This window comes from Rhincodon typus, chromosome 30, assembly GCF_021869965.1.
Source record: "Rhincodon typus isolate 14 chromosome 30, sRhiTyp1.1, whole genome shotgun sequence".
Lineage (NCBI taxonomy): Eukaryota > Metazoa > Chordata > Chondrichthyes > Orectolobiformes > Rhincodontidae > Rhincodon > Rhincodon typus.
The window spans coordinates 18,054,257-18,082,073 of record NC_063361.1 but is presented as its reverse complement, the minus strand read 5'-3'; the positions used below and the strand labels follow the sequence as shown (position 1 = coordinate 18,082,073).

Sequence of the window (27,817 nt, the reverse complement as noted above, 5' to 3'; positions counted from 1 at the left end):
GATAGCAGAATTAATTCACACTTGGAGCTTTAACCAGAGCTAGCAGCACCGGCGTTGTTAGCTCCATTTCCTGCACTTTTTTTACCGCATGCATTTCAGGGGAAGAAAATAAAAGAGGCTAACAAATTGCCATTCTGTGCAAGCTGCAAAATAATTTCTGAGTAAACACCAGCCACAACAGGTAAGCCCTCGCCTTCGTCTATGCTTCTCGTATTCTCTTAGACAGGATATTTGCTCCAGTGGAGTTAAGAAATATACTGCCCTGTGTATTGAAGGTGTTGCTACATAGAAGGGAGGAATGTTAGGATGCCCAGCAATATCGCAAAGCAACATATTAAGTTTCGATCTAGGAGACGAGTGTGTGTTCTGCTCACCCCTGTGGTTGCGTGTGGTATGTTTCTTTTGCTTGGAAGGCGTTCGTTTCTTAACGTTTGGCAACCTGATTCGGTATATTATTAGTCATGCATTTTTTTTTGTATCGGTGGTCGACCCGTTAGCACAGATAGTTCGCTGAAAACAACGGGCAGGATAATCGACGAGTTAGTTTTTCAAAGGACGTAACTGTACAGTGCGGGAGTCAATGGAGGTTCTTTTTTTAAAAGAAACTAAGCTACCTCGATTACATCAGCCAAGATCCATGTTTTGAAATAATTCCACACCCACTTATGATTCCCTTGTGTGCTCCATTCACCCATTTACCCTAAAGGTATTGGGTGTACTGGGGCATAATCTGCAGCCACCACTCCACCACCACCCCCCCCCCCCCCCCCCACGCCTCCTTTTACCAAACTGGTTTGTTGTTAGAGTATTTGCTGAGTATTCCAGTGCATGAAAATTGCTTGCAGGCCTGGTGGTATAAATGGGTAGGCCAAACCGAACTCACCAGGCAGGTCACTTGAAAATATATGCTACTATTCAAGAGGGGCATGTATAAGATTTAAAATATTTTAAGACCGAATATGCCATAATCAACAAAAAGGATGTGTTTTGGTGATATTTTGTATGAAATAACAAAAGTGCGTGCACTTACACAGACAAATAAAACACACCAGAACGATGATCTTATCTTTCACTTGACTTGTGGCTTGACTATTTTGTAGCTCGGCCATCAGTTTAGACCCAATGATACTGGATTCATTTTATCGTCGTGTCATTTGATGGAGTTGGCGGGGAGAGGGGGCGGATTGGCGGTGGGGTGGGAGGGTGTTAGGTGTTACAATTTTTCCTACAAGGCAGTGAAAGTTAGGAGATAATAAAATTTCACTGAACTGTTTAGCAATTTCCTATTAAATAGTCTACAACGGCTTGTCCACATTGGCACGAAATGCCTATTAGTGAAGCGAACTATTGTCTGCTCGATTCGCTAATTCTGTAACGGATGTTGTATTTGTGTTGCCGATTTCCTAGTTTGCTGTTTTTAAAAAAAACTATCGATCCAATCCTATTTCTTTTGTACATATATTCCTTTATCAGTATTTTACTGATTACAATATACACCTGCAAGTAATTTAGGTAATAACAACTCAAATCTGTGCTGCCCAACTGCAGCCGGTGCATCTGCCTGATTCGCGTTTTTTCCCCCACTCCGAATTGTTACATATTAAGCAGTGCATTTAGGCGACTGAAAATTGCTGGTAATTATCTTGATGGAAAGCGCTTTATTCAGGGAGCTACAGTCAAAATTGCTCTAATTACAGCCCTTTTCACACAAGCATAAAAAAATCTTAAAATAGCAGAGAAGTGGGCTTTGCACACGGCTTCCAGTGCAGATGTTACGGGGGGAGGCTTGACATGCCAGCTATTATGCATTAAAATCTGTAAACACCACTATCTTGTCTTGTAGACTGACTTTGACAAAAAATTGGGAGAGCAAACCATGGATTTCAATACGTGTTGTAGTTTGTGAGGCCTGACAAGTGGAGATCAGAGACACGTGGTAAGTAATGAGTTTCTTAATTGGGAATGTTAGATACAGGTGTATCTGTCAGACCGCCGAACGGGGAATATAGATTTATTCTTTTACCCCAGAAAAACGTCAAACACATTCTTCCAGGCCCGAAGGTTTAAAGGCCACTAGCCCTGACTGGCAAACAACACAGATCATACCTTAATCGATCTCCTTTGGTAGGACGGATTTATCCGTTTATTTGGCAAACCAGAGAAATACTGTAGCAGACTCTGCCTATTCATTCGGTATAGAAATATATCCAAAAGGCATGACAGTGGATGATTAGTAACATATGGGGGAAGAGAGACTAAAACACGACCCTGATACAAATGGCGCTATTCTCCTTCAGTGAATATTGTTACAGAGAACAGAGTTAGCACAGAATTTGGATCGGCCTCCACTGATGTAGTGCAGCCATTGAAAGGCAAATGAATTGTTGATTCGACGTTGGCACCATTTTATTAGTTTAAGGAAGGCGGCGGTTAAAAACAGCTGAGAACTAAATAACTGTCATCGAGATGCATACACTGAAGGGTTGATCAGGATGAATGGCAATAAAAATCAAGATTAAAATATTAATGTCAAAAGTGCAATTAACTATACAAGTTGGAGCTTTGAGAATGTGTACTGTTCGTTGGTGATAACATCGACTGGCCACAGGTAGTACAGGATGATGTACAGGCGCAGGAATCACTTAACAGACAATACATACACCGCACATTGGGAAAAAACGTGTTATTATCTACAATTATTCCTTATATGACAAGTACTAACTTTTTTTTCTGTTTCACGTTAGGACCTTTTTAATGAGACGTGCCCTTTTATAATAGAAAAAAAATCTCCTCCGACATTACAACTATCCCACCCCAAAATATATACTTAGTTTAAAGGGAAAAAAATGTCTCGGAATCATTTTAATACATTAAGGTTTTAAAATCAAGAATCACAGACCAATTGCGATTAATTTCTCCATCAAACCAAATTTTCCACAATATGTCGCCTGTGTCGCTTGTGAGAAATACAAAGGCAGGGCGCTCGGTGACCACACTGGAAACCACAGCTTAATTTTAAAAGTTCAGGTTTTTTTAATCATGAAGACAAATAACATTTCCAGAAATGCACCAGTTCTTGGCGAATCCAAAATGTGGTCATGCAAAAAAAAGCCACGTTTCCTGCACTTTTTAACATGACCGCATACATTTTATATATTTATATATTTTTAAATTCTGTTGAGGTTCGTCTTTATGTTTGACCCCAAAGGAAATTGAAGCGAGAAACTGTGATGGGAGGTGCAATGAATGGAATAGTTTGATCAATTACATGCAAACCTTGTGCCTTTCCTTTACACATAATTACAGTTAAATCCACAGTTAAGTCGGCATTGCTTTTTTAAAAAAAATGCTAACACACTTCGGTTTCTATAATCCTGAGAAACGTACTATTAAATTGAGTAGCCATATTTGTTCGAATTGGGTCGATTGAACGCGATGACACGGGTCTTAGAATAATGAGACATAATACATATGCACTATTTACAACTAATTTAACAATATATACACACGTAATGTTCCCTCGCTCTCTTTTCTCCAAGAAATCGTTTACCTTCATATTGCTTGGGAGAGATAAGCATAACCCTTTATTTCACAACATAGGCTGTATTTCAAATTTTAAAAAAACACATTCTTCCTCATCTCTTGCATCATGCCACGTTCATTGTGAACAGTATTGTTTATTCTTGAGAAACTAGAGGGGTGGGCACAGAGTGCACCCTGTTGAGAACCCTGTTGCAAACGATGAGAACGACCCATCCTAGAGACTTCCGCCTCCAGTTAATTTTAACCCTTGAAAGATTTGAACATGGCACCGCAGGCTGAACTACTGCCCAGAGCAGTTCTACAAATTGGAGATCTCAATGGAAATGGAAGTTTAAACTAGCCCGGTTCAATTACTTACAGTGCAAATCAAACGGATACTGTCTTTAAAGAAAAGAAAAGGAAATGCCAGAAAGATAGAATATTTCTTGTAGAATCTTAAATGGCTAACGTTTGAGGTATTGATTTTTTTTTCCCAGAAATTCAAGGGAATTTCTGATCAACAATCAAAACCGGCACTTTTTTTTTTAGCAATACCGTATAATCCATTGTGAATTCCCATACTTGCTGAATCATTCCGATTATAAACGGTTTTGTGATTGTATGTACTTGCATTTACCAAATTCACTTCATACTAAACAGATTTTTTTTAAAAAGAGAAAACCTGAATATTCCAGCCGCATACTCTCCAATTAACCAGGTGTTTGCAGCTCTATCTGACTGAAGCTATATATGGCAAATGACACTTTCATGCTTCAAGTTTGAATTACGGTAATTAAATAAAAAGTACACAAAAAACTGATATGGTAAGAGCCCAAAGAAGAGAATGGATAATTTATCGGTAAATGCCTGAAATACAGCCTATGCACTTTGCCCAACTAAGAAGGATTTGCATCCTGGAGTTTAAAAAAAAGTTTTAAAACACTAAAATTGAGTTTAGTAGAACAGGTATAAAATCGGGGTTTTTTTTGTAATTCACAACGTAGATTATAGATACATCAAACTACTCCAATAGAATTACAAACATCGTACAAATTTGTGTTGCACTCGTTAGAGGAGTTTGACTCTATATACCCATTGTATTTCTGGAACAAACCTGTTTAGATACGACTGAAAGCATATTGTCATTGTTATCTGGATTCAGTCGCCTTTTCTCGTCCATAAGACTATTTGAAATCATGTGACAGATTGTTTTGAGTGTTTTTAAGAAGTTTGTGGGAATGATTGTACTCTGGGTTAATCACATCATTTGGGGTCTTGGCATGGTGTCCTGGTGGGGCGGTGGGTACCATGACCCAAAACTGTTAATGTAGCTGTTCGGCGGCATAGTGGAGCCCTTATTTGGCATGGGAACGTCCCAGACTGGTGGGATATTGGGCGAACACGGAGACAAAGCAGCAGAGGTGGGTAGGTGGTCGCCTTCTTGCACATTGGAACTGTGTTTCATCAATTTCTTGTATTTGGAGCGCTTATTCTGGAACCAGATTTTCACCTGAAATAAAATGAAAAACAAGCGCATCACATTTTACCGTACTGCTAAGCTAATGTGCTAACCCAGCGCATTCGGCTTTTGCAGAATGCCATCGAGTCCACTGTTTTGTTTATAAATTAATAAAAATGGGTTGTCCATGTGTTTATCCATTCGCAAGTCATCTAGCCAAAACGCCCCCAAAAGGACTCCCATTTAGATTTTAATGTGTTAAGTTTCTTTTGTAAAAACAAACTGGTTTCACATTTGTTAATGCTCATAATGGATTAATTTGTTATATACACAAGACTAAAAGCTACTGCAGCCGGTTGCCAATGATCGTGTCAAACCATTGTTGCCCGAATGTTCAGGCTCATCTTAAAAAAAAGACCATGAGTAAATAATTACTGCATTCACATTCAGAAACTTCAAAAGCAATTGATAATATGCATATTAAAGATTCAGATAGCGTCGTTCTGAAACGTTTCAATGGGAAAGTACAAAAAGACATAAGCTAACACGGAGTGCCCTGGCGGTTTTAAACGCAAATCAAGACGAGATGCGACTGTCCATACTAAAAAGTACAGCTTCTTTTCAAACCATTTAGGAACCTGTAAAAAGTAACACACGTTCAAGCAATGGTAGGATCAAAAAGCTGTAGATTGACGGTAATAAGTCAAAACATTTGGTGATTTTAATTGCCCTGCAGACCCACAATAAATACGAGAATCCACAACGTCTTTTCGTCGAATTTGGTTACAGATAGCGATTTTTAATTAAAAAACAAAAAAAAGTTGCTTCCTTAGTAAAGTTGCCACAGTTTAATTTGAAGTTAAAGGTATCCTTTTAAAGGCAGAGACCTGTGGCATTTTAGGAATTTGGCTCATGGCAATTTAACTTTCATTGAAAACCCCACGTCCTTGTTTATTAGGAGGTTTTCAAATCTTTCGCCAATGAAAAACGACTTGATGCAGGCCCTAGGTCCTCAGGCAAGACAAGATGGTAAAAAAAACAAAACTCAAGGAGACCACTGTCTATTTTTCCTCTTGCTCCAACAGTTCAGGGAGAAGAAAGTGACAGATTAAAAAAAGTCAACAAATGAATGCAACATCTCTGAACGTTTAATCAGCATTACAAATCCACAAAAATCACTACTTTGGTTACAAATTATTTTACTAACCATCCAGCGTCCAATTATTAATTCCTTTAGCCAACGAATTGGTGCCTTCATGTAGGCCGTGGGATCTGTATTGCACAATGTATAGATTCTTTGGACTTTTACATAAACCGGATAAAGACGTTATTCCCAAGATGTTCCCATTTGGAAATACCTTGTGATTATTTCTAATTCCTTGCGAGCATTTTTAATTCAGACACAAAGTCAATGTCAAAGTGTCGCTCGCAAACATGTTACCTGCCTGGTTTAACTGCTCAACTGCTACTGGGGCAAATTGTCCACAGGAGGATTGGAAAAAAAAACCGAGCACAGAACAAGCACCCAGACAGTTACTCAGAGTTTGGAAGACAGCAGTGTTCAGTTTTCTTAAGTGTGTGCAAGCTATAATTCCTTCAGTTGCTCTGAGTAAAGCATTTTGAAAGTCCGCTAAATTTGTTGCAGCAATTTGATTGCTAATCTTTACTAGCTGAAACAAAAGGCTGTCGCTAAATCCGTATGACATTTTAAAGAAATAATGCACCAATAATTGAAATAAACACAAACAATTGAATCAAATGGCATTTGTTTGACAAGGAGGGACTGTGGTAATACGGGTCAATTCTACGCATAATTTACACTTTCCGAGTCCAAATGCTTCCCCTATCATTCGCTGACATACATATTTTAATAATATGGTGTGCGAGAGACTTTGTTCCAAACAGGTTTGAACTGTCTTTCCAATAATAGTTCTGGATTATTGCGTTTGGCCTATTCAAACTGGAAAGGGTCAAGTCAAGCAAAGTAGACATTCAAATGTGCGAATTAAAGCATCAGAAATACCAAAACAGCCGAATGCGAAAATAAGTTAGATTTTTTTTCTGCACGCAGATGAATTACGTGAAGGAGGGTATTAATTTGTTTCGAAATTTCCTTTTTACATATATGCAGTCTGCTTTAAGAATGCCCAATTAATAACAGTAGAAGAAATTTGAAGGGGTTGTCTATATGAAGGATCGTTGAAATTATCGTTGATACCTCAATCATGTCTGGATAGCCTGTTGTATTTGTATAAGGCTGAAGGCAGAGTGGCACAATGGGCTGGTTTACTGAGAGTCGTTGAAACAAGTGATGATTTTAGTTGTGTGGAGGAAGCGACGCGTCCTTTGTGAATCCTTGCAGTGTGGATTTATCTAATACACTGGAATACATTAGGGGTATTGGAAATTGTTATCTTTTCATTGCAGACGGCCATTTTGGATAGGTGAATGTGGGTTTTTTTTAAAACCCGTGGAAGTGACAGTGAAAGAAAGGCGCAGCAGTCATGTGGCCCCTGGAAACGCACTATTCCGCCCTGAACTTCCAATCACAAAACAAATGATTGAAGTTCCTGGAGAACAGTTATTAAGCTGCAGCCCATTTTATAAAAGAAAAACCTTTCGACATGAAGTTGACGCATAAACGATGAGTGCTTTATTTTGCAACAACCCCCAACCCCCCCCCCCCCCCCAGAAAAAATCTCTGCCTTTGAAGGGACAGAGGCTTCTCTACATGACAGAATTTTCCAACGCCACACCCTCTAGAAGATTAAGACAAAAACAAAATCCCACAAGGAAAGTTCTCTAAAGCAGCATCACGCATACAAAGTCTTGTAATTAGATCCTGTGCCGTTTTTTAACAGGGGATACACGTTTCAGACCACGCCACATCTTCTTGCATCTCAACAGCACACGCTGTCATTTAGTGAACATGTGGTGAGATATTCCACAAACATTCCAGCTCCCTTACAGCTTTGAATGCGTTCGGACCTGGAGTGAACCTTGTAAGGATTCCAAGGATGTCATGTTTATTATTGTTCCTTTTTAAAATTTAGTTCATCACTCAATTCTAATTAGACGAATTCCATCCCCTTTAGTAAACCACCAACAGAGACGGGTGAGGATTTTATTTTACATTTTGAGGACAGATCTATGTTTGACAGACGAGGCTACGTTTGAACAAGTTTTCAAACACCACGGATGGCCTGTGTGTTTTTACCCAAGAACAAAGAGACTGTGGTTTAAAACAAAAAAAAACACAAAATGGACTCTCAACCCTTTAAAAGGGGAGACTTGTCTAGCACCCTACCTGTGTCTGTGTGAGTCCCAGAGAAGCTGCTAACTCTGCTCTCTCTGGCAGCGCCAAATACTGTGTCTGTTGGAAGCGGTGATTCAGAGCTTGCAGTTGAAGACTCGAGTAAATGGTCCTTGGCTTTCGGATTTTTTTCCCTTTGCCATTCAATCGTATTTCCCCATTTTCGATTACAGTCGATTTCTCGTGCTCTTGGAGTGAAAATAGAAAGAATATAATTTAGGGACCATCAGTTCTAAAACACGATCCGCTCCCCACAACAACAACCCACTCCCTTTCAAATAAGAAACATATCAAATGTTTTCGTACTCATACAGCCGTGAATAGATGACCCCATTAAAGACGAGAGTTTAACAATGTGAGTGATAGAGAAAGAAAGTAATGTTTTGAACCGAAGTTTGGTGCTGGACGCGCTGCAGAAACTCAATTCTGATATCTGCGTTTTTCTCCCTCACTCGGAGAGGCCTCTACCTCACACACACACACACACACAAAAGAAGCACCATTTATTTGCATTGTCTTCCAAATCGTGAATATTTCCGTCGACCGCTTAATGTAATGATACACTTCTACAACCAGCCCGGTCGATCAATTTCCTGGTCAAGGCGGATCTCTCGGCAAACAATTTTGGCCGTAGCGCTAATCCGTGAATATGACTATTTGGGCAGGAAAGGGGAGAGTCGTACCCAGCTCATGTTTTCCCAGCACCGGTTTTGTCCAATTGCAGTTGTCTATTTAAAGAGAGCAATTTTTAAAAGTGAATATATAAATAATTTCATCAGCGAGGCCTCTCAAATCTCAGTAGCGCACTCTTTCCCAAAGGCTTTGACTCTAGAATTGCAGCGTGACGATAGAAACTGCGGTGGAAAGCGATCGCATACATTGCTTTCTTTACACAATAAATTTGAAGTCGCCGGCCGGAGCCCGCTTTCTTACCTGTGTCTTCTAACCTGGTGTGCCCCAAAGTGCTGCTGTTCTGATAGGGCATGTACGGATTGGGTGCGTGGTTGCTAACTGAGCTCGGGTACGGATAACCCAGCGACCTGCCGTAGGAAGAGGCGCCGGAGTAAGAGCCATCGTGTTGGGAGTGTCCGCTGGAGTGCAGGCCGTGCACCGGGTAGTGTCCATGAGACATGCCAGGGGATGACTGCTGAGCGGGATGACCAAACTCCAGAAAGGCCGACTTAGATGAGTCTGGTGCTAGCAGCCCGTCAGCCATCGCGGTCATAGTCATCATTAACGAGGAAGTGCACGGGACTGACTAGGAATTACCAGCGTGCAGGAAATTGACAAGGAATTGACGCGCCACATGAAACTGACCCAGGGGCTGCTCGCCAAAACCAAATCCAGGCGTCTTCCCCCTCGATTTTCCCGAGCAGAGGCGAATTTCCCGCTTGTCGGCTGAGTCGAAAAAAAAACAGGGGTTTAAGTTGAGAGAATTCCCCGTGAAATTCAGGAAAACTTCTGGATTTGCATGGCTGCTTCATGCATATGGATCTGATATGCCAACGTATCCAATTGGCTGTCTCCTGCCGTGTGATTGGACGACGGGCGTATTACATCATCTCGCCGGCGGCGATCCTAATTAACTTTAATTAGGACTCAGTTAATGAGAGCTCCAGCTTCAGCAACTGGCAGCCCCGTCCGTCCCAGATAACCGGCAGACAATCTCTCTCTCTCTTTCACACACATAGAAAAACATGCGAGGAAATTGTCCTGTGGGCGGCAGCCAATATGTGTCCTTTGGGTGGGGAAGCTGAGTTTGGGGTTGTGGGGTGGGGGAGAGGTGAAGATGGGGGGGTGGTGTTGGTGGGTGGGTGGGAGTGGTGTGGGTTGGTTTGGGGGGGGGGGGGGTGGGGGGGGGGGAGGGCTGGGAAGATGACAGAGCTGATAAACAAACGCCCGGTGAGTCGGCGAATTCCCAGCCATCAACAGATAACGCAGCTTAGTAACCGCGACTCGAGGTTGAGTTTGAAATCAGTGAGGAGGGCGCAGTAAAACGAGGAATATTTTTTTGAGGAGGAGGGGAAGCAGAGATTGGAGGTGGGAATACGAGTATAGATAGGAAAAAACCGTGTAGATGCCGCCACGATCTGAAAGTTTGTGTTTCAAATACAACAAAACTGCAATCTACTAGAGAGGCAGGATGCTTTTTCCTTTAAAAAATGGTGAAAATGGCCTCGAAACATTGTACCGCCAGTTACGGAGCATGGTGTTTAGAATGGCACTTATTAGTAGCTGTGCATTCCCTCGGCCTCTCGTCTATCTGTTCCATCACGTTGTAAAAAGCTTCAGCGGTGGAGGAAAAGGCGCAAAGAAGTTGCGTTTTAAAGTGCGATTTAGGACATTTACCTTATACATTATCCCTTAATTAGACCTGGTCTCTTCCGCTATCTGTTAATCAATGCACCGATGTAAATGACATTCTCATGTGATACCCACTTCAACTATAAATATCTTTAGTCCTGTCACAAAGCGGCGAATTGTCAGGCGCTGTCACTGCCGTCCTTGAAGCCTCGTGTCTCGGCCACACCAGGTATTTGTCCCGTCAGAGTCAAGGCTCGCATTGATCATTTGATTCAATCTTGGTGAATGTAGGTGGGACAAGTTTCCGGAACTTCGTTTTAACAAGTCAAGATCGTTTACTAATTTCTGTACATTGTTCTTGTTCTCTCTCCTCTGTCACCGCTACGTTCATTTCGCTTCTGGCGTGTCAGTAAATTAACGGGCGATTAGCGGATCAGTGCTCGGATGTTTTTTTTTATCAATTTGATTTTAAGTAGCTGCTTATATTGTCAAGGCGATGGCGGGTTGGAATAGGTTTATATATATATAGATATAATTATAAACGACATTTGCACACAGGGTGAACGAATTGTCAGTGAGTTGTTGGAAAACCAACAAAAACTTTTTTTAGACACACGTGTCAGCGGGAGATGATGGGAAGGGTTGTGACAGCTTTGGGTGACGGCTATGAAATGCATGAAAGCGCTACCTGAGCTTCCGCTTCACCGACCGGAGGGTTCAAGGATGCTGGAAAGCATGTGGAGAGCCTGAGATTTTCTTTGTTTGCTTTGCTTGTTAACCTCGGAACGGAACACGCGAGAAAGAAATCCGATCTTCCGACGGTCTGGGAACTGTACAATATGAACCGCTCAACCGATCTTTAACGTTTTACTAAGAGTGCAAAAAAATCCGATGCTGAATTCCATTTATTTGTCGCCTTTTCCAAAAAAAACAAATAAAAACCAATTGAATTCCTGATTCCCAAACTGTTTAGTAAATACAACTGGAGGATAGCCACCCTGCTTAAAATCTAGTATCTATCGATATGTGGACCATTAAAATAACTGGGATATCTCTTTCCCAACAGAATAAAACGTTGGGGATTGGGGTGGAGGGTAACTTTAAAAGGCTCGTAGCGAACCGTCCAGATTATAATTTATTATTTCTTAGTAGCCTGAGTGTTTTTTTCATCTTGAAAGTGGATCCAGGCAATGCAGAGAGAGAGAGAAAAAGCTTGCTGTTACGATTAAAATCCTCGCTTTCCACTGTTCAAATATCGGCTGGTTTTGCCGAAACCTCAGGCACGGAGCGATCTGAACAGGTGAATGTTGACATGTGTGGACAAAACTCAAGGGTTTTGTGAATCGAAACATTTCCCCATCACCCACCGCCCTCCCTCCCCCTCCCCCTCCCCCTCCCCACCCCCCAGCCTTGTCTTGAAGCGTGTTGCCTTTATGTGTATACTCTGTCGTTGTTCCAGTACTGCTTTTAAACGGCTTTTTTTTAAAAAATAAAAGAACGCTGCGGGGTGTAGTCAGTATTTAACAATTTCTTGCCTTTTAACGGCCCGTAATTACTGCCGATCTGTGCAGCATGAATAAGCCCTCATTGTGAAACCCCCATCCCGTTCGCTACGTTTGCTTTCTCCCGCTGAGTAGATGATTTGCAGCCTCCCAAATGCACCAGGAACGGCCATTCAAAACCAGGCAGAGAAAAGATTTGCACTCACAAAAGAGAGAAGCGGACTGTTAAATAGTTAATTATATAACAGGTGCAACCAGTCTGCGGAAATTGGGGGTAATTTTCGCGATTTTGCTTGCTTTCATTTTAAAAAAAAGATATATAAAATATAAGGCTTTTAACTAATGAGTTCGGGGCGATTTGAGCAAACTGGAATATTATTCATTCCAAATTGGAAGCTGATTGGGAAATACGGGTGATAAAGATATCACCATTTCGGTGTTCCGAAGAAGAGCCATACTGAACTCGAAATGTACCAGACCCGCTGAGTTTCTCCAGGATGTTCTGCTTTCTATTATAATATCAGTAATATGAAGACTAGCGACATTTTTAGATGAAGTACGATTGGATGCGGGAAATTTGCATTGGTGTGGTGTCAGTTAAAATGCACAAAGACTGTAGATTGATAAGCAACTGTATCTTGCCTATACGCCAATGTCCTATGTGGCAAGGCTTAGACTTGTTAGTTTAGAAACGTGCGCCGAGCTGTTAATAAATGAATTTGGTGTTGGACACTTGCTATTTTGTATGTACCACGCGTCACCTTCTAAACCAGTCTTTGCAAAGATTCAGAAGGAGTCTTAGTTAAATGTTAACAAGTACTTTGCGGAACCTCTGATATTACTGTTTGAGTTCCCATCCGGAGGTGTGTGATCTGCGGTTGCACTAGTTTATTCCGGGGGGCGGGGTGTATTTTCAATTAATGTTGGAAATACGCAGTAGGTCTGACAGCATTCTGTGGAGAGGGAAACCGGGTTAATGTTTCAAGTTTAACGACTTTCCTTTGGAATGGTTCACCAGAGATGCTCGCAGACCTATCCAGTTTTTTCATTTTTTTCTCCGATTTTACTTCAGATTTCCAACATCACCAGTGTTTTACCTTTGTATATGTTGAATCCGGGGTTAAAATAAGCATGGTTGTGTTTCATTTAATTGGACTGGAATAATTTATAATTTAGACTGAACAACCATCAGCAAAATTTAAACGATAATTTATCTGATGGAAAATTTCGACATTTATTTTGATAGGGGAATGGAGTTCACTTGGCAAAACAGGCACAGACAGTTATCTCGAAGGTCTTAACCCTTCCCGTATGTTTGTAATCTTCATGCACACAACTTGAGAAATGCTACTCCCCACCTTGTGCAAATCCATCGTGCCCATTTTATTTTATTCTGTGTTGAAAGCAGTATTGTGTATTTTTCGCACTTTGCAACTATTCCCCAAACTTGGTTGGTTTACAGAAGTATCAAAAGTCCTATACCTCCTTTGTACCCAGATGCTGTTTGTGATATACCCGTGTCCTTACGACGAAGAACAATTGTCCAAATAACGTGTATTAAGTTATATATTCCTAAGCCTGTTGGAGTTAGGATGTGTTTCCATCAGCCATTTTTAGGAGCTTTGCGAGAAGTTCATTATTCGTATTTTTTTTTTAAAAATTATTAAACTTTGTCCAGTTTTGGCAAAAAAAAATTCACCTAATAATCTAAAAAGCGGAGTGCGGATTGCAAGCCTCGATTGCTTCAACCCACTTAAAACTACAGTCCAGACGGAGCCCTTGATCACCGTGAAGGGACCTTTGTAAACAGAAAGTAATTCCTACAGAACAGTTGTCATATTCTTTGCGTTGAGAATTTATTTGTTTCAATCCAGCCAAAACCAGACCTGCGGTATTGCAGACTTTGCGTAAGGTTGCTACATCGAATGCCCCTCTGCACAGTCTAAAGCATCAAATGCGGAAATTAAGCTATTTCCTTACGTTTGCCCTTTAAAAGCGACATAATAAATAACTCCCCCGCTCGTTGTGCACGTGTGAGGGAATAGAATGATATTGAGAGGCTAATGTTGAATTGATTCTAAAATCCATTTCTGACACAAAATAAAACTATTTACGAAATGCAAACTAGCTGCAATAATTAGGCTTAATTTTGAACCATGTAGAATAGTTCCTTCAATATTTCACTGTAGTTTTGGTTTTTGTGTCGTTTTAAAGGCAAAACCCGCGTTCAGGTAAAGACAACGAATATTGTGGAAACGTTTGACCCTGCCCAAATGATAGGTACATCTGGGACCTTTATGTTTTGTAAAAGCACCTTTTTTTTCGTTTAGTTGTTGGACACATCGACGGCTAACAGAAGAAATGCGTAATTTCACCTACCAACCACGGGCTTATTAAGATGTGAAGAAAACTGAATCCCAGGCCCCCTTTTTTTAAAAAAGTAATGTCCATTCCCTGAATACTGTAACACTGAAGTTTGAGATATGAATTGAATGGCCGAAAATGTTAATGGGGCCTGTAAACGCAGTGATAATAAAACAAGTATCTTCCAGAAATGTCAGTTTGTACTTTAAGGACTGTTCTGGCGGAGGTCAGAGCGAGAGAGATTTTTAAAAGACTTCAAAAGACAAACTTGTAATAAAAGTTAACATTCGCTGGACACAATGACAATTGCTGCATGTGTGTTCACACAAGACTCGTTAATGGCAAGTCAGTAGCACACCCTAGCTTGGAGATGTATTCCGGTAGAAGTGTACGTGTAAATCTCTCGAAACTTGGTTTGCAAGCAGCGTTGTGGGGACGAAAAGTCACATTTGCTGATCCAGGCAGACTGCTTTTAACTAAGTTACTAAATCGACATTTCAATCTATTTTTAACACATTTCTCCGTGTTATAGTGAGGGAGCATGTAGTCAAGTCAGACACCACAAATGCTTTCACCAAGAATATGAGACCAGCACAAATAAATGGAATAACGTTCAAGAATTTCCCACATACATGCTGGACATAACTTTTCAAAAAAGCAAATTCACGTTACACCATGAAAGGAAAAGATGAAGGCATTGTTTTCTTACTGGAAGTTAAAACATTGCGCTTGTATTTACTTGTGTATTTGCCTTTTTTAAAAGAAACATACTTTCTTTGCTTTGCAAAGCATAAGTTTTAAACGCTAGATTAGCAAATCGTGCAGGGCAAGACGTAAATCATTTGGTGACAATTCAAAGTGGTTGTCATAACACGGTGAAGCACCGAGAAAAGGAAAGGTACCCTCTTTTAAAAGCTATAATTATGGATAAAGCAAGAACAAAGGCGAGCCCTGGAGCCATGCATTGGAGGCTGAGGATTCAATGTGCAGTAATAGAAGGAGAGAAGCTTTAATAACTAGACATGGGAACGTCAGACCAGACATCCAGGCGTCTCAACACCCCCACTGCACGACTTCGAAACGAATTAATACGTTTTAAAAACAAGACCAACAAGCTTGGTGTAAGATGGGCATAAATAATAAATGCCCCATTCAGATCCACTAAAGAAACTGGACTTTTTGATTGGGCAAGAGAGGGTTCTCATAATTCACATAACCAGATACTGCTCTTTAATCAAGATAAATATGGTTTCTATTGCCAGAGTCAAGTTAAAGTGGGCAACCTTGGCTTAAGGAAAATTACTGAGTTTAACTATAATGACACAGGGGAAAAATGCAGAACAGCCGCTTTCTTCTAACTGTAAACGTTTCTTCCGTGTTTGGCTTTGCAGCAGTGCACTCTTTAGGCAGTGTGCGTCTAGCTGTGCTGCCTACTATGAACACAACGCGAAATAACATGAAAACAGCACTTTACAAATGCCCATCTGCCTAGACAAAGTTACACGTTCGCCGCGAATAATCAAGTTTAAGTTGTCTCAGAAATGGAACTCGGTTATTGTCGCTTTTAGTTGCTTGCACTTTGTCGATACAATTCCTTTTTGTTTTGGAACGCGTTCTCTAATTCAAATGACTTTACCATTTTAATCTATCAAATAGGAATGCCAATGCGGATCGATCACACGCATTGGTAAAACCTACTAACTGGCTTGTTGTGAATTGCAGACTTTAAATTTGTAATACTAAAACCATCTTTTGAAATGGGTTCTTGCTGCATTTTTTAAGCACTGCCCTTATGCATTACCAAATTTAATAACTGGACACTTGGCTTATAAGACACGGTGGGCAGACCCTTTCAAATTAACGAATGCAGTTAACACAAATTTACCTAAAGTGTCGATTTTCCACAGTTGAAAGAGGAATGGGAGACTGTACAGGCGACCGGTCCAGTCACGTCACTAGCCAGCCAAAACACAAAACAGAACCAAAGGTTTGAACCGGTTTGGGTGGCAATGTTTGTTCATCACAGAATTAGGTCCGAAACCATTGGGGACTTTTCTCTCGAGTATAGCGGAAAACACAAATTGGAATTTGACAAATAGAATCCAATTATTCGAATCATTAGCTGTGTCTTTGCTTGTAAACGAAACAACAAATTTAATTAGAGCTCTTATTGGTGATTTGGGACAGTGAATTGCTATCAGTTTTCAATTGGCATCACTTAGTTCACCGGAGTTTTAACACCGACAGAACAGACACTGTCCCGATCTGAGAATTCCGCAGAGACACCGATTCTGAATGGGCAAGTAGTTTGTTTTTGGAGGGGGTGCAGCGAGGAGAGTTAGTGGGGGGCGGTGGGATACGCGGGGGGGGGGGGTGTGGTGTGGATTTGGGCCCAATTTTCAAATTAATTCGCTACCCATTCTTCGTCTGTGATGCTTCGAATTTCGCCAGTGTTACTCAGCTACAATTAACATTTTCTGATGGCACAAAAATGACTATAATCGCGACTGGATCGGTTTGAGCTCTTTATCAGCAGTAAACAGAAAGCAACTGCACTTCCAATGATTAAAACATTTACAAAGCTCTTCAAAATTCAATTGGCATGACGCTCCCCATCTTGTGAAACAGGTTTGGCTTGTGGTGGTTTGCAATTCATTCAAAAAAAATGCCCCGAGATGGATGCACAGATAATTGTTTTGTTACATCTTCACACAGAACCTATGTACAGAGCACCTTGAATCACAGATACGCTGTTTAACATATTACATCGCGCTGCTGTCTCATCACTTCAGTTTTCTGTTGGTAATTTCGTCACACCAAATTTTAAAACCTTAATTTGTATTTTTAATTACACCAAACATGAGCAGTACACCAAAGACCACAAACATTGCTGTTCAGCAAATCATATTATTATTTAATGTTTAATTTTCTACTTCAAATAACGGAGCTCTCACAATGGTTTTGTTAACCTTAACGTGTTATTAACATTAATGTATTGTTCACCTCCTAATCAGCACTTTTGATCTGCAGTTTACAAATAACAGCCCATAAGCAAACATATAATCAAATTCGAGTTCCAATTCGTGCAAAAGAATCTAAACACAACAGAGCGTCCTCTTGTAAATGAGCACGCACTCGCGCCTCTTCGCAAATAAAAATGAACATGTTTTTGTTTCGCTGCTGACTTTGGAAAGTCAGTGCTATGTCTATTCCATTTGTGGTACTGGAGAGTGGCCAACTATCACATAACCACTAGATGTGTTTAAGCTTGCAGGTTTGGAAAGAATTTGCATCAAGCTAAGAGAGGACAGGAAGGGCACTAATCCTGCGGTTGCTCCGCACATTCACCACCCCCCACCTCTGGTTTAAGAACCACTCCGCTCCCGCCATTTATCTCTTGAGGAGGCGAAATGACCCTGTTGCCTTGGCTGCTGCGTAAGCGAATGACAAGTCGCCGAGAAGTTCGGCGATTCAAAATGAATTCGCGGGAGTAAGGCCCGGATATACACACACTGGTTTGGCCAATGTGAATTATTTTGTTTGCCATGGCCAGCAAACAGTCTACCCTAATTAATGCCGGAGTAACCTGTTGCGAACTCTGCAATTAAACGTTAACATTTCAAGATATTGCACTTGATAACTTTCATGCATTCATACTCTCCTCCAACATAATTCTGTTGACGGATAGGATGGCGTGTATCATTACTAAGTGGAAGTGCCAGCAATGAAAGGGGCAGGAATGGAATTCGTTCAGCAACTCTCTCTTTGCTTAAGGTCCCAATCGTTTTCTATCCTTGCCGGTCTTTAATGATTTTAGAATTTTTTTTCCAAAAAGCCAAATTAAATCTCACGTATATTTGTGACATTCGCTTACTGGTCACTAGCGTCTAGGATTACTGCCAGTTTCATCACCTTTATTGTAAACATGAAAAAAAGGTTTAAATGGGTTAGTTGCTCTTGGTGATCACAGGTAAATCTTCGCTGGCGGAAAAATTTATTGTAAGATGTTCTGTCAGTTGGATGGCCCAACTATGTCTATGTTTATCACGTTGCAAAGGGATTGTAATCAGTGTAATTGGTGATTTTGTTTTAGAAATGGGTATATAAAGTGATCAATAAACATTTTTAAAATATGTTTCTTTGGTGAATTTCACACAGTGCAAATGAGGACATGCACATAAGAAAGCAAACAATTTCAACAGAATCGTGTGCATAACAGAAACGGTCAAATAAAAACAAAGCTTTGATCAGTACAATAAAGCAGTGAATGACGTAAAAAGGCCGTATAGAATTTAAAGCGCAATTAGAGGTCAAATTGGGTCCTCCTTCCAATGTTTTTGCATCTCTCGCTGACTCTGTAAAGAAAGGGGGAGCAGATTATATGTGCCAATTCCGAAAGAAATATTTTCGCACACGTCTATTCTGGTACACAGTTCAGTCGATATAATAAGGGGGAGCCTGTTTAAGTCAAGGTCCGTGCCACAGACAAACAAGCAAAAGCAGCACGAAATGTACATTCAGTGAGTTAACTTTCAGCCACATTGGATGATTGATGAACATCCCTGTTCGGCCGGCGTGCTTATTTTTGTAGGATCAAGTGTAGCACTTACACCTCCCGAAATAGTGGAACACATCGGTCCATTTTCATTTTGTAACATACACACAAATGAACATGATATCTCAACTTCAGATTCCCGCCTCCGAATAACTTCCTGGTGATTTTACTCCACCTGCCTGGTTTCATGTTCTGTACTTACTTGCACTTTGTTTTTACATGACTGAGCACCACTCCGTCCCATATTTATTTCGCATTTCATTTATTATTCTTAGCAGGTATAACATTAGACATTGCATTCCCTAAAGTAGTAGCTGGTCAGCGGTAAATCAGAAATAGCAATTGGGTTTTATCCGTCCATTTCTGCTCTCAATGATTGGACAGAGACTTGGCTGACCTTAGACTTGTGACCAGTTCTTGTGTAATACCAACTGCCTATTATTCTACATATGGAGAGAGGGTATTCTACATTTAGAGAGATTGTCTAATGATGCAAAACTGCCCACAACGTAAAGGAGTGGGGAATGACCAATGTTACAATCACATGCTATGAATAACGCAGGAGCCACTAATTTGTGAAGACTCACCTGAAGGATCCTGAAAATAAAAATGGCCAATTGCATTTTATTGGATTTTGTTTGATTCCTCTCAGCACATGCTATGATACTATTCTAAAATCACACAAAAATTCTTCTACTGCAGGAATATTCGATAGTTAGGGGTTCAGGCAATCATTTAGTTGGAATATGGTGCTCTTGTAGTAAGATAGTGGTGTCCCTTCTTCAATGGTAGTATCCCCATCACTGAACTAGCAGGCCTGTGCTCAAGACCCATCCTCTCCAAAGGTGTGTATTAACATCTTTGAACATGTTGATTAGGAAAATATCTATAGTTGGAGGATGTCACCAGTTATTGGGAATCTGCGCACACTGCTCCCATCCCTTCCTTCTTTGGGCCCATCTGTTCTTAAAGTTTTAGAAACATAGAATTCACATTCCTTCCAAGTCAAGTGGAAGTACACAAGATACATTTTACCACCCATTAACTGATACTTTACATTTCTATGCAAATATTATACGATACACTGCCTATTGTAGAAAGTAAGTAGCCACATAAAATCCATAAAGTAGGAAAATAATCCACTTTGTGATTAAACCATTTAAATCCAGGAAAATCTCAGCTCCAAGATATATAAATGATGATATTTTAATCATTAACTGCTAACTGAACCCAATGTGCTGATTCTTTGAACTTGAAAAGGCATTCTTTTATTAATCCATCTGTACTATAGCACACCATGATTTATTTTAATCTGTTCCCTTAATTATTCCTCAGGGAATAAAAGCTTTTGAACATAAATATTCACACAGAAGATTCCTGCTATTTTGACTTTGAGTAAATACTTTGGATTTTTGTAGCTTATTTAATTTTTCAAAGAAAGTTCCATTTTCATACTAGTTGTACATATTTTGCATGAAATGCAATTTATATCCAGGCGTATTATTAATAAGGTCATATTTGCTCATGTCCCCTGAAGATTGTTGCAGATCATTTTAGTTATTTAAACAGATGTTAATTTATGAATTTATACAATGTCTTGCTTTTCCCCTACAGTAAGGGATCAAATCAGTATCTGAGTTGATTCATATGGATTATAAACTCAGCTGTGTATGTAATTACGAAGTAATAATAAAAGTTAAATTATGAATACTTTGCTACAAAGAGAATGTTATATGTCTTGCAACGAATACAAAAAGGTGATGTGATTTAGCAATCCAAATAATATAAACCACAAATGTGATAATTGAGCACTTCGATCACTCAAACTAGATATAATATCACTTTATTATTCTGTTAATATATTATGAATTTTGCAAGTATTTTTTGCTTAATTTTGAGTCCTCTTTCCGTGCAGTGCTGTGTGGTGATACTAACTTCATGCCTATAGCATAATCACTGCGAGTTCAGAAAAACTTACATTTTATTAATAGGAGGAACAAATAGAGTTATATTGGTATATATTAATAGTAACTTCTATTAAAATGATATGTTGGACCTGTTATCCAATTAAGAACAAAGAAAATTTACAACCATCAAAAAGCTAAGTGAAAATCATTTTCAATGATACAGTTACAAATCAGTCACTGAGATGATCTTGCAAGTAGTCACAAAAGGTTGCAACTTAATTGCATAATCAGATCATGATCTGATTGGGTGTGCAGTGATGTGAAACCTCCCTTAGACTGGACTTTACATGAGGTATAACATGAAGTGTGTTCACATGAAGTGTGAAGTTGAGTTTCAAATCTTTTTAACTGGTAAACTGGGAATCTTCTCAAATAGTCGTATTTATTCTTTGAATTGCTTTGAGACCCTGGAACCATTCTAACCCTAACCTTATTCACTTACCCACTTTCCACAATTTTTAAAATAGATCCCCTTAAATTATTTGGGATATACAAAACTGGCAATTTTTTTTTTCTTTGGGTCAGCACAGCTCTAATGACACCAAGAACAGAAGTTGTATTCAGTCAAATATTTTCATAGAGTCATTGAGGTCCACAACACAGAAAGGGCCCTTTGGCCAAGTCAGCAGAAATTGCAGAGACCATGGACAGACAAGGGATTTGAATGACAACAATTTAATCATAGTGATTTAGTAAATATCAATATTTAGCTTGAAATTCAATTTTAAAAAAACTAGTAATTTTTAAACCCAGGATTTTGGACTAGACACTATAACTTGGGAAGGATATGAAGGCATTAGAGACATGACAGACAAGATTTATGAGAATAATTCCAAAGAATTTCATTTGGTGGATAGATTGGAGAAGGTGAAACTATTCTCGCTGGAGAAAAGCAACATAAAAGGAAGTTTAATTGACATATTTAAAATAATAAGTGGTCTATTCTACATAGATGGGGCTAAGGGTTTCCTTTGATGCAGACCTGAAAACAGAGGACATCAATTTAAAATGTTTTTAAAATTCATCAATAGTTGTCACTGGCAATGCCAACAATTTTTGTTCATCTCTATTTGGCCTGTAGAAAGTGGTGAGCTGCCTTCCTGAACTACTGCAGTCTAGAGGAAGGGCAGGCGAGTACAGCATTGTTAGAAAGGGGTAGCAGGATTTTGATCCAATTATAGAGACTCACTGGTGATATAGTTTCACATCAGGTTGTTGTGTGGCTTGGAGGGCAACATGCAGATGGTGGTGTTTCCATGCATCTGATGTCCTTGTCCTTCTGGTTGTAGGGGTCATCGGTTTTGAAAGTTGAAGGAGCCTTGGTGAATTGGTGTATTGCATCTTGTTGATGTTGCACACTGCTATCACTGACTGCTGGTGGTGGGGGAATGAATATTAAATGTATTGAATGGGATGCCAATCAAGTGAGCTGTTTTTTGCTAAATAGTGTTGAGTTTCCTGAATGTTATTGCAGATGCACTCATCCAGACAAGTGGGGATTATTCCATCACAATCCAGGCTTCTGCCTTGTAGATGGTGGTGAGGTTTGGCAAAAAGCACAGAGACATAAGCAAAACATTTTTTAATGCTGTTACTGATTTGAACCTGGAATGTACTTCTTGGAGTGTGGCTATGGCAGATTTATCAAGGCCTCCAAAAAATAATTGGTTAATAACCTCAACAGACAAGGATTGCAGGATTACAGGGAAAAGGTGGGAAAGTGAAATGAATTGAGGTGCTCTTGCAGGGAACCAACACAGACAGAATGTGCTGAATTACCTTCTTCTGATTATAAAAACCATTTTAGTGGCATTTTTGATTATAATGGGAAAATCAGGATTTTAAAGTCAAAGATTTTTGAAGGATTGCTGCACATTATTAAAAGCAAGTTATTTGACCCTCATTGTAAGTGTTGTTTACATAGCTGCTGGTTCAAACAGTGGATCCTAGCTACAGACCAGTTGACACCAGGGACTGAGTTTCTGTGGAGATTTGGATGTCAACAAATAGCTGAGTTGCTTCTGAATAAGTGTCCAGTCATCATTGAAAAAGGCCTCCTGTCTGCCAACATCTGTGTGACTGGCTCCCAGCTAGGTGGACAGCTTGTGGATATGAATGTTCTGGGCTGAAACCATCAGACCTTTGGAAGGGAAGGAACTTATTCTATTCTGCAGGACAAAAAATCCTAAGCCTGATGATAGCCAGTTAATTTTCCCTCACCAGTTGTGGTTGGGTATAACTTTTAATTAATTAGTCAGAGACCTTTATAAGTGTGAAGTAGCCACCCTGAGTTTCATGCAAAAAAAGTGAATGTATCTGTAGAAGGAAGATTCGGAAGTAGCATTCTGATCAGCAAAACGATCATCTCAGCAAACACTGTGGACAGAGACCATTAAATTACCTTTCCAGTCTTTCTCTCCCCCCATGACATACATGTTTATTTTTGTGTACCTGTGTGGTTAAGTAGAGGGGTGTGTTTATAAGGGAGTTAGAGTTTTAACCAGTATATTTACATGTTGATGGTTCATAATTTATCATCTGCAGTTAGAATCTACTTATTTGCAATAAAATATAATTCTTGTTTAATTAAAGAAACCTGGTCCATGTTTTCTGTCAACCTAGATCTATAAAACAGTTAAATTGGGGGATTCTTTATGATTTAAAACTTTTTTGATGTGTCTGTGAATAGCAAGGCTTTGTTTCCAGAGCGCTACCCCAATGAAGCATGTCATGATATGTAACCAACCTGTGATTCTGTGACATTATCAGTCAAAACTGGAAATTTACATAGAAGATGCTTTCTCACTGTCTGAAGAAGTCATAGTCAACTTAAGAAGTTTACTGTTTCTCTCTCTACAGATGCTGCCTTACTTGGCAAGGTTTTCCAGCAACTTCTGTTTTGATGGCAGCTTTCCAGCAGTATTTTACTTTGACAGTTTTGGAGTGATGCATATATACATGTACAATTGGTAAGTAGTAAATGAATAAAAAAAAAAATTGAGATTCTATTTATGATCAATTTTGACAAGTACATAATTTTATGAATTGAAAGTCAACAACAAATGCTAAAAAAAAAGTTTATATAGTTTTTAAGACACAACCTACTACCTGATAACAACCAATGAAATAGATGGCTTGGTGAGTATTTCCTTTGGATTCTCTTTTGCCATCACACCGGTGATTAGGGGTTCATTATAAACATTACAAAACCCTTTCATGCACGTAAGAAGGCATCACCATGTTTCTTTAAGGATGCTTAGTTAAGTTTATTTCAACATTAACCTAATATTTAGAGTCTTCATCGATTGTGTTTATTTCATAAATAAATTGATGAATTCTAATTTTTATTCTGCTGCATTATGCTAACTGAGGCAAAAGGGAATCAATGTAACTATTATAATACATAAAAACATATTTTCAAACAAATTAACACAAATTAACTGTATTGCAAATAAACACACTAATGAATTTCCCAGGGAAGCACAATCAAATTTGTTTTTGAGTTTCACACCTTCAGTTATTTGCTAATCTTCTGCTCTTGATAAATCTTGTCAGTTCCCTTCTGTCTATCACTAGTGTTGATTATTCAAAATTTCTCTCCAATTGTATAAAAGCCTTCCGGAACCTTTGGGAAGAAATAGCAATTGAAAGAATACTCTTATCTGTCCAAGATTACTTTTGCTTGACACACTACTAAGCATTCCAAATTTCTGCACTCCTCCAAAAATCATTAATTAGACAAACTACATTTTCCCGCATTTTTTTAAATTATAGGAACTGGTAATGGATGTATTAGCAACAATTTTAGGGTTCACTTGTCCACTTGTCTTGTTTTGAAAAATTATGTACAAAAGAATTTCTATGATAGATCCTCAAGACCACAAATCTGTAACAGAGCTTTCTTTGCGGATAAAAAACATAATCAAATCAAGTTACTTAATTATTTCATAACATGTCCATCAAGAATTAAAATGGCAGTGGAAGTGTTTCAGTTCAGTTGTGGTATAGGAAAGCTATAGGTGAAGGGAGCAAACTTTAGGGTTCTTTCCTCAACACTATATCCTAGAAATTTACATCTGTTCTATTTATTTGATAACAATCCAAAGTAAAAGAAAATGACAAGTGATTATAGGCACATTCACCATAGTTGCCCAAACAAACTGGACTGTGTTATTGAAATTCCTGAATGTAGCATTTTTATATTTTGAAAGCACATTCTTGTTGCTTTTTCTAAACATTGCCATTTTGTTTTACAAATATTTGTTCATTGGACTTCATATCTCATTAAAAAAAGATAGCATTAATATTATGAGTGAATGGTATAGTTGATAGTTGACAACTTTCGTGTCAAAATACAATCCACTTTGCATCACAAAGAACATTAAATAGCGTAGCAAAAACTAAAGTCATTAAGAGAATGAACAGCCTACAATTTCTCTCTTGTAATATTTTAACACAAAACAGCAATAGGTCTGTTGGGATAATAGACATTTTTTTCACTGAAATTGATCAACTTGAACAAACCTTGGCTTTTAAAACAAAAATAACCACCAGGTATAAAACATTTTAAATTGTCCAGTCATTATTTTATTGAAAATTATGTTGGTATTTATCAAAATAGAGATGGCAGAATATATATTTACATCACGTGAAAAGATGAATGGTGTTAGATTCATAATCACAAATCCTCTCTGGGGGGTGCAACCAGCGATTTTGACATTTTTATCCACTGTAGGATTTCTCAAGTATTGTGCACTGACGAATTCCATCAAGAGTTACCTATTCTGTGGCCTTCCACGGTGCTAACTGCTTTCTGAATGTTTTTACTTCATATAACCAAATACTATTTTGTCTGCATTCCCTGAACAGATCAACCCATTTAATGAACACATGACCTTGAATAGAATTGAGCTTTCTAATCCTTCGCTGACCTCCGGAGGACCGGTGTGGCATAAATCAGGTAATCTAACACGGTAAAGCAGGGAATTACACTCCCATGAAGCCAAAAACGTTCCTGGGTCCTCCTGTCCACCGCAAAAAAAAATTGAATGAGACAGGTTGTTTAGGACATACAGAGCCAAATCAACCTGTGTGAAAAAGAAATTCTTAGCAGGTTGTCCACTACGCCACACTAAATTAGAAAGTCTGTTTTGCAATAATAATTAATTGAGACAAATTTGCAAAAAATGCATTCCTCAACTGAAAATTCCTCACTTCAATCGGCACAAATATTTCTAAAACAAGTAAGCTTAAGTAGTTAGGTTTTATAGAACTCCTGATCATAATGCAAGAAGTTCGGGGGCATTAAGAAGCGAGGCATCGCAAACTGAATATTGTTAGTTAAGAAAATACATAATTGAATTTATCTAACTCCTCTCAAGACTTCAGGATTCCCCAAAGAACTTCACAGCTCATCAAATACTTTTCGCGTTTAGTCACTTCTCCATTGCAGTTAAATGCAACAGCCAACTTGTTAGGTGCAAGTTTCCGCAAACAGCGATGAAATCAACACCACGCTATTCGATTTTAGTGACATTACTTGAGTAATAAAAACCAGCCAGTACACCAGGGAGAGCCACCTAATTTTCTTCAAAAAGTCCCAAGGGGTTTTTGTTTATTTCTTGGCGGTCAGACAGAGTCCCAGTGTAATGACACCTCTCTCAGTATTATACTGGAGGATCAGCTAAGATTGAAAGATTAAATTTGTGGAGTAGGGCTTGAACCCCAAATCTCTGAACTCCAAAACCAATGAGGGTGCTACTACTAAAACATGGGTGACAGATTGTGTTATATTGTAACATACATCATACATAAAAGAGCAGTGACAAATTTAGGTAAATAACTTTATCTAGATATTGTCATCCGTTTTTGCAATAGGAAAGCACATATATTAAGGAACAGAACACAGTTGACCATTTACCAGACCTTTGCATAAAGCAAAAATAAAAGCACTGTCTCTTTAACAATTCTTTATATTGAAATACTGTTTTTTGGAACAAGGACCCTGAAGTGAAAAAAGCGACTTTTTATTATCAAGCCTTCAAGAAAGTAAATCAGATCAGCAATGTTCAAAAGGTCTATAATTTTAGCCCAACAATCCTGCAAAAATCTTAAAGGAGTCTGCAGCAGAAATTTCTTTAATTGGCGCGGAAAATGGTAGTAGGTGGAAGGGACGTGCCATGAGAAGATAACTGTGTCAGTCTGCTTGATTAACTATGTTCAGCTACCTTGTGCAACAAACAGGGATGTAGAGTCTATATTCTGATGGAAGTTAGTATATTTTCAATATCCTTGGATATGAAGTACTCTAACTCTTTTGATCTTGGTGGAAGGACTGGAGAGGCATTTCCTGAAATATGTAATCCATGTTTCTGTCCTTTTTTCCAGGTGCAATAAACTCATTGTTTTGCTGTATGAAGGATTCTAGTGACAGCTTAAAAATATTAAAGTTCAAAATGCAGTAAAACATTTGTGGCAAGTACTAAATTGTAAAGCTATATTTAAACCATTATGAACAAATAGGTCATTGTTAGCAATTTCCACTCATGTCAATCTGTCAATTAATCTATTGCCACTTTCTCTTCCATCATGTTAAAGTGTACATTTTCTTTTAATAATAAATTACTCTGCATACCTTATATTTTCAAAATAAAATATTCTGATTGCTCTATTTAATTTGTTATCTTGAATAAATTATAGAAAAAGAAACCTGAAAAGCATATTGAAAATATATTTTAATCTGGTGTATTTATGGTCACAATTATTTGTATCACATACCAAAAGCTAACTTCTTAAGGGCCACTGTGCATCTTTAAATTGAAATGCAAACTT

General features: G+C 38.9%; 1 protein-coding gene and 1 long non-coding RNA gene across 3 annotated transcripts; one reads left to right on the top strand and one right to left on the bottom strand.

Moving 5' to 3' along the window:
- The first annotated feature begins 41 nt into the window (after positions 1 to 41).
- On the top strand, positions 42 to 27,480 carry LOC125486607. 2 transcript variants are annotated; one of them, XR_007265249.1, is made up of 5 exons: positions 42 to 181; positions 1,844 to 1,936; positions 23,846 to 23,955; positions 25,856 to 25,946; positions 27,374 to 27,480. It is a non-coding gene; the product is annotated as an uncharacterized LOC125486607 (long non-coding RNA). The 2 variants fall into 2 exon arrangements; XR_007265248.1 differs by lacking the exon at positions 42 to 181 and adding an exon at positions 292 to 391.
- LOC109910937 (homeobox protein DLX-6-like) lies at positions 2,896 to 9,794 on the bottom strand. Its single transcript, XM_020510202.2, has 3 exons — positions 9,228 to 9,794; positions 8,289 to 8,482; positions 2,896 to 5,032 (listed from the first exon to the last, which is right to left on the bottom strand). The coding sequence occupies exons 1-3, from the start codon at positions 9,526 to 9,528 to the stop codon at positions 4,781 to 4,783; spliced, it is 747 nt and encodes a 248-aa protein (XP_020365791.1). The 5' UTR covers positions 9,529 to 9,794; the 3' UTR covers positions 2,896 to 4,780.
- Positions 27,481 to 27,817: the final 337 nt, after the last annotated feature.

What these genes read in the sequence shown, in the direction of transcription:
- LOC109910937 (XM_020510202.2), bottom strand. Translation starts at nt 9,528, where the DNA reads ATGATGACTATGACCGCGATGGCTGACGGGCTGCTAGCACCAGACTCA. An exon ending in CACCAGGTTAGAAGACACAG is followed by an intron (nt 8,483 to 9,227) that starts GTAAGAAAGCGG and finishes TTTCACTCCAAG; the next exon opens with AGCACGAGAAATCGACTGTA. An exon ending in TGGGACTCACACAGACACAG is followed by an intron (nt 5,033 to 8,288) that starts GTAGGGTGCTAG and finishes ATTTTATTTCAG; the next exon opens with GTGAAAATCTGGTTCCAGAA.